General features: G+C 28.9%; 1 protein-coding gene across 1 annotated transcript in view; it reads right to left on the reverse strand.

The window, feature by feature from the left end:
- Nucleotides 1-5,312, reverse strand: part of LOC137621047 (nephrin-like) — a 431,807-nt gene extending 426,495 nt beyond the window's left edge. The window contains exon 1 of the mRNA XM_068351486.1: nt 5,191-5,312. Within this exon, the coding sequence (XP_068207587.1) occupies nt 5,191-5,312 (122 nt within the window). The remainder of the gene's footprint in view (nt 1-5,190) is intronic.
- Between the last annotated feature and the right edge of the window lie 2,884 nt (nt 5,313-8,196).

Below are 8,196 nucleotides of genomic sequence, written 5' to 3' on the forward strand. Positions count from 1 at the left end.
TAGGATATGTGGTGATTGTACAATATGATGATTGAAAAAGATATGTTAGTAGTAAAGAATTAGAATAAAATTGAAAGTGGTGGAAGTATTGATTTATGACTCTCTCTCTCTCTCTCTCTCTCTCTCTCTCTCTCTCTCTATATATATATATATATATATATATGTATGTATATATATGTATATATATGTACATATATATATATATATATATATGTATATACAATATATATATATATATAGACATATATATATATAGACATATATATATATATATATTATATATATATATATATATATATAATATATATATACATATATATATATATATATATATATATATTTATATATATATATATATATATATATACATATATTTGATGTGTGTGTGTGTGTACGGAAAAACAGGCTGCATTTCGTAATAAAATAAAACCTTCCTTTGCAGTAAAAAAAATTTAAAACATCGTATGCAATATTTCTTTATGTTTATTTTCCATATTATTCATTTTCCAATACCTGATCAAGTTTTACTTCAACTTTAACCTTCGATTCTAAATCATTCTTAAAAAAAAAAAAAAGGATTAATCAGCTCTTATCCTTTCATTATCATTAAAATCCAACATAATTAAAATTATAATTGCTCTCCTGAATAGCATGCATTCAAAATAGCTACCATATCCAATGACATTTTTTTTTTAGCAGAAACAAAAGTAAACACGGTCTTTTTAATCAACAAGTGTTTAGAGAGAGAGCTACAGAGAGCTTTATGCACTGTTAAAAAGGGAGTTATTGTATACGATCTTATTAGCAGCCAGCTCGCAATTTTTTTTTTGTAAATATGATTGATGCTTTAGGCCTCCGAACTCCCAGGCCTCGATAACTCCGCTGTTTGTCAACAAGTGTTTGTTGGTGTAAACAATTTCGTTCGTTCGTTTGTTTGTTTGTTTGTTTGTTTATTCGTTCCCGTTGTGATGATGATGATGATAATGATGATAATGATAATAATAAAAATAGTTATACTAATAAACATAAATAAATATGATAATAATAACTTTAATAATAATAATAATAATAATAATAATAATAATAATAATAATAATAATAATAATAATAATAATAATAATAATAAATATGATAATAATAATAATAATAATAATAATAATAATAATAATAATAATGAATAATAATAAAAATAATAATAATAATAATAATAATAATAATAATAACGACTATAGTATTAATAATAATAATAATAAAAATAATAACAATAAAAATGATAATAATAATAATAATAATAATAATAATAATAATAACAATAATAATAAGTATATTTATAAATATAATAATAATAGTAATAATAATAATAATAATAATAATAATAATAATAATAATAATAATAATAATAATAATAATAATAATAATGAATATGTTGGCGAGCAAAAGGAAGATAATGATGATGATGTTAATAAGAACAATGAAAATAAGGATGACAATGTTGATGACAATGGTGATGATAATGATGTTGATGAGGATAGTGAAAATAATGATGACCGATTTGTAGATATAGGGTCCGGGCTAGGCCCGGGGGAGGCCATTAAGTGCTGAAGTGTAATTAGGGAAGAATGCCGGAGTTGCAACATGAGAGAAAACTTCATGGTGATTGGACAGATGATAATGATGATAATGATGATAATAATGATTGAAATTATTATTTAATATGGATGACATGATACCTTATACAGTTGGGAATTAATCTAAGAAATGAAGAAGCATTGAAAAAAAGACCTATTAAAAATGAAAATTAAAATCAAAAGGCCAAACTCGAGTTACCATAGCTCATACGTGATTCTAGAGGACGTAAGATGAATAGAAAAAAAAATGAACCAGAGAGATATAACAATGTTGCCATTTTGGCCTTTTTCAGGCCAAAAAAATTCAGATTTAGGCCTTTTTTCCGGGCCAAAGAATCCGGTTTTGGCCTGTTGCAGGCAGAAAATTTCATATATTGGCCTTTTTCAGGCCAAATCATTAAGATTTTGACCTTTTCCAAGCCAAAAAATTTCAGGTTTTGGTATTTTTCCAGGCCAAAACTCTAAGATTTGGCCTTTTTTCAAGCCAGAAAAACCCAAATTTGGCTAATTATAAAAATTGGTTGACCTTTAGTAACATAAAAAAAAATGGAGGCCTCACCAAAAATCTCTGATTTGGCCCTTTTATAGGCCAAAAAAATCGGATTTTTTTTTAAATTGGTTAGCCTTTAGTAACATGAAAAAAGGCGGCCCTTAAATACTATATATTTGGCCTTTTTCTACTAATGGGTTGGCCTTTTAAAGCTTCTGTTGATCATAAGTTGGCCTTTCCTCATTTAAAAAAAACCTGGCAAACTCTGCTCTAAGGAGCCCCATTGAATTAATGACTCCAGAATCCAGCGATAAGGAGACAAAAGTTTGTTCGACAAGGACCCTTGAATCCGTAAAAGAGACGGGATTCCGTTATTAGGAGCAGGTCCCAGAGAGGGGGTATGATGTCCCCACAGAGGGAGAAAAATGTCCCACAGGGGTGGCCAAGATGTCCCACAGACTAGCGAGATGTCCCAGAGAGGGGGCACACAGAGGGGGGCAAGATATCCCACAGATGGGGAAAGATGTCCCACAAAGGGGCAAGATGTCCCACAGAGGGGGAACACAGAGGGGGTAAGATGTCCCACAGATGGGGAAGATGTCCCACACACTGGTGAGATGTCCCAAAGAGGGGGCACACAGAGGGGGACAAGATGTCCCACAGATGGGGAAGGATGTCCCACAGAGGGGCAAATGTCCAACACAGGGGCAAGATATCTCACAGGGGGGGGGGGGGCATTATATCCCACAGAAGGGTTTAGATGTCCCACAGAAGGGGCAAGATATCCCCCTCGAAAGGTTGTGTAATCTACTGGATTTAAGATTTAAAGGGCAGTCATGAATGATAGAAGGGACAGTGACATTGCCCAACACTGCTTAGAAAAATTAGTATCATAAATAATAATAATAATGATAATAATAATAATAATAATAATAATAATAATAATAATAGTAGTAGTAGTAATAATAATAATAATAATAATAATAATAATAAATTCATTTAATTTCCTCTCTGGCTAGCTTGCCCTGTTGAAGCCCTTGGGTTTATAGCATCCCACTCTTCCAACTAGGGTTATGGCTTAGCTAATAATAATAATAATAATAATAATAATAATAATAATAATAATAATAATAATAATAATAATAATAACACTAACTAGAGAGGCACTCAGTACAGCACACACCTCCGGCGCGGCCACTTATTTCTCGATCTTTTGCTCGACCTTGAACTTGACCTTGACTTTTGACCTTAACATGTATTTATTGTCGTGGATTTTCATACGCTTAAATATGAACCAAGTTTGAAGTTTCTGTGACAACGATGTCCAAACTTATGGCTGATCACGTGAATTGGATATTTTGTTTGACCGTGACCTTGACATTTGACCTTGACCTTCCCAAAATTTAATCATTTCCAGCTTCATAAATAAGTTAATCCCTGCAAGTTACATTACTCTACGGTTAAAATTGTGGGTAGGAAACTGTTCAAAAAACAAACACACTCACTAACAAACAAACAAACAAACAGGGGGGTAAAACATAACCTCCTTCCAACTTTGCTATCTCTACGATTGAAATTGTGACCAGGAAACTGTTCACAAAACAAACACACACACAAACAAACACACAAACAGGGTGTAAAAACATAACCTCCTTCCAACTTCGTTAGCGGAGGTAATAACACCTTCTTTATCCTTTAGAAATTCACCCTAAAACTATAAAAACAACTTAAATCGTAACACAAAACAAATAAAAATGAGAATAATGTTCAAAAATGATATCTGTCACACCAGCATCCAGTACAAAAGAGCAAGGGGGACGGGAAAAGACATTTGAAAACGGTCCACTGGAAACCAGTGAATTTGATGAATCACGATATTTGGTCAATAGACCTTTTGAGTTGACCTGGCAGGCGCCTGGGTCATGGGATGACCTTTTCATTACGTCCAGTAATATATCATTTTTATTATTATTATTATTATTATTATTATTATTATTATTATCAATAGTGTATGCAACCCGTCAATTATTATTATTATTATCATTATCCGTCAATTAATATTATTATTATTATTATTATTATTATTATTGTTATTACTAATGTACGCAACCCGTCAATTATTATTATTATTATTATTATTATTATTATTATTATTATCACTAGTGTACGCGAACCGTAAAAACTGATGACTAAATATGGAGATAGCATTGCACACACACGCACCTTCTCTCTCACCAGGGTATGATTACTCCCTCTCTCCCTCATCCGAGGGACGAAGAAAGCCAAAATTAAATATATATATATATATATATATATATATATATAATATATATATATATATATATATATATATATAAATGAGACACTTGCTCTTTATTATATAGAGGAGATTAATATCATTACTATTACTCTTAATGAGTAAAATTATATGATACTCTTTTAAAACCGTATTAATAAAATTTTTAAAGAATGACTTACAGAACAACAGAAATATAGGTAATTCAATAAACCTATGTTTACCTACATTCAGTCTAGAGAGAATTTGAGACCAAATAGAATATCTTATCTACTTTTCAATATAAAAAAAAACTTATCCAAATTGAAAGTTCATAACAAAGCATAAAATCCATAAAGTAAATTGAGTAAATATTACATAATATCAACATTTATTAAAATTATAGTTTATATAGTTTACAGTTTACTATTCTTGGAATATTTTATTTGTCCTTGTTTCCTTTTCCCTCACTGGGCTATTTTCCCCTGTTGGAGCCCCTGGTGTTATATCATCCTGCTTTTCCAACTAGGGTTGTAGCTTAGCAAATAATAATAATAATAATAATAATAATAATAATAATAATAATAATAATAATAATAATAAAAATAATAATAATAATAATAATAATAATGATAATGATAACATTAATCATAATAATATTATTTTTGTTAATAATAATAATAATAATAATAATAATTTTAATAAAAATAATAATAATAATAATAATAATAACAACAACAACAACAACAACAACAATAATAATAATAATAATAATAATAATAATAACTGTCACTCACCTATAAACAGGAAGTCTTTTCCCCTGGATGTACCAGAGAGCCAGAATGGCCTTGTCCTCTATTTGATCAGGTAAAAGGTGACATGGCAACTCTGCGCGGCTTCCTGCCACTCCCCACCACATATTCGGTGCCTGCGAGAAACGAATAATTGTTTCAATAAATAAAGAAATTAATAATCTCATGAATATATGAATATATAAATAATAAATAAATATACTCCCACATCATACATGTAAATTAAGTGGTTGAGTAAATGATTAAATAGAACTTGCATGGGCATTAGAATTAAGTTCAATGAGGTAAGAAAGCAAGGAGGTTTTAAAAAAAACAAAGTTTGAATTTTCATAAATATGACAAGTATCAATATATGAATAATCATATAAATTAAACTTATAAGGACATTAAAATTAAGTAGATTGAAGTAAACAAGCTAGGAAGTTTGCAGTTTAAAAGAAGACTAAATAAAATATATTAATAAATTAACAAATATTAAATAGAATGAAGTAAGCAAGATTGGAAATAAAAAAAATCTAAGTTTCAAATAAATAAAAAAAAAGAAATGAAAAAATAAATTAAACTTACTTGGACATTAAAATTAAGTGGATTGAAGTAAGTAATGAAGTCAATAAAATAAACTAATAAATTATTTAATAATCAAATATTAAGTAGAATGAAGTAAGCAAAATTGGAAATAAAAAAAATCTGAGTTTGAAGTTTCAAATAAACAAAGAAATATATAGATTAATTAAACTTACATGGATATTAAAATAAATTGGGTTAAAGTAAGCAATGAAGTCAGAAAAAAAAATTGAAGCTTGAAAAATATGAAATCATTTTAATACCTGGAAACTTAGAATGAAAATATGTTGAATTGGTTTCTTAAAATTTTCGATAACTAAATAAATAAATTAATTAATTAAGTTTCGAATAAATAAATGATTAAATAAACAAATTAGGTAAACTTACATGGACATTAAAATTAATTGGATTGAAGTAAGCAAGTAAAGAAGTAAAAAAGAGAAAAAAATTTAAATTTAAAAATATGAAAAAGTCTTATCTTAAAATTGCTATAAAAAACTAAATAGATAAATTAATTAATTAACGAAACTTGAATGGACATTAGATGGATTTACGTAAGCAAACAAAGAAGTCGGAAAAAGTAAAGTTTGAAGTTTAAAAAAAAAATATGACATGATCGAAAAGTTAAAGTTTGGAAAATCTCAAGAATATGAATTCCTTTTAGATTTTCATATTCAGAGCTCGGAATGAAGTGAAATTGAACAGAATTCTTATATATAAACACAAAATAACAAAAAGAACATTAACATAAGAAGCAAATGTTTTAATGTTGACCAGGCTGACATGAGTAGTTTTATAGTTTATATATGACATATCTGTTTTTGACCTTGTTAATAGTTTATATATGACATATCTGTTTTGACGCTGTTACTGTTTTTAAAATGATATATTGTTAATTTTATTCTCATCATTTATATATTTCCTTATTTCCTTTTCTCACTGGGCTATTTTTCCCTGTTGGAGCCCTTGGGCTTATAGCATCTTGCTTTTCCAACTAGGGTTGTAGCTTGGCCAGTAAGAGTAATAATAATAAAAATGTTAAAAAGTTAAAATTTGGATTTTCAAAAAATTTTCAATTCTTTTTAAACTTTCATATTCAGTGTATGGAATTTTTGGAATGAAGATAATATTAATAAGATTCTTAAACTTAAATACAGAAGAATATCCAAGAGAATCATAGTTTCTCAGGAATGCATATAAAAGAATTTTTTTTATGAAAGTATTAAAAGCCTAGACTGAATAATATAAATTTAATAATATTCATAAAATTAAACACAGAAGAAAATTAAAAAATAATCATTCTTAAGAATGTATACAAAAGAACATTCATTTACAAAGGTATTCACAAACAAAAACATAACACAACATTAGACAACTGAATTATTTTCCACTAAATTAAACCAAAAAACAGGAGATCTTTTGAATTATTTTTATCCACTTAACTTTCAAAATTTAATACAGAATATCATTTTAAAAAATAATCATTTTTAGGAATGTATACATAAGAACATTTATTTACAAAGGCCTTAACAAAAACAGGACACATCATTAGAAAATTGAGTTATTTTCCACTAAATTAAACTAAGTATTTTTTTTCCCTTCAATTCAACCAAATTATCTGCTATTTGTCTCTTAAAGTCTCCAAGACTACAAATCGATTCCTACATTCAATTGCAAATGTTTCTCTGCGCTCATCTTCCAGCTTAGTTGCATCAAACCTTGGTATTCTATCTACATTTCTGTTGGGTGCTTTCAGTTTTAATTTCAGTGTGGCAATGAGGAGTTGGTGATCACTACCAATATCTGCACCTCTTTAGCTACTTAAATTTCTCAGATTCCTCCTTCTTTTTCTATTACTATAAGATCCATTTAATTTTTGTAATTGCCACATGGTGAAGTAGGCAGTAAGGTTGGCCGAGGCACCAGCCCCCATTAAGATACTACCACTACAGTTATAGGGTCCTTTGACTAGCCAGACAGTACTGCATTGGATCCTTCTCTCGGGTTACGGTTCACTTTCCCTTTGCCTACACATACACCGAATAGTCTGGCCTATTCTTTACAGATTCCCCTCTGTCCTCATACACCTGAAAACATTTAGATTACCATATAAATTTTCTTCACCCAAGGGGTTAACTACTGCACTGAAATTGTTCAGTGGCCACTTTCCTCTTGGTAAGGGTAGAAGAGATTCTTTATCTATGGTAAGCAGCTCTTCTAGAAGAAGAACACTGCAAAATCAAAACCATTGTTCTATAGTCTTGGGTAGTGCCATAGCCTTTATACCATGGTCTTCCACTGTCTTGGATTAGAATTCTCTTGTTTGAGGGTACACTCGGGCACACTATTCTATCTAATTTCTCATCCTCTGGTTTTGTTGAAGCTTTTATAGTTTATATAAGGAATTATTTATTTTAATGTTGTTAC

This window comes from Palaemon carinicauda, chromosome 27 (assembly GCF_036898095.1).
Source record: "Palaemon carinicauda isolate YSFRI2023 chromosome 27, ASM3689809v2, whole genome shotgun sequence".
Taxonomy (NCBI): Eukaryota; Metazoa; Arthropoda; class Malacostraca; order Decapoda; family Palaemonidae; genus Palaemon; species Palaemon carinicauda.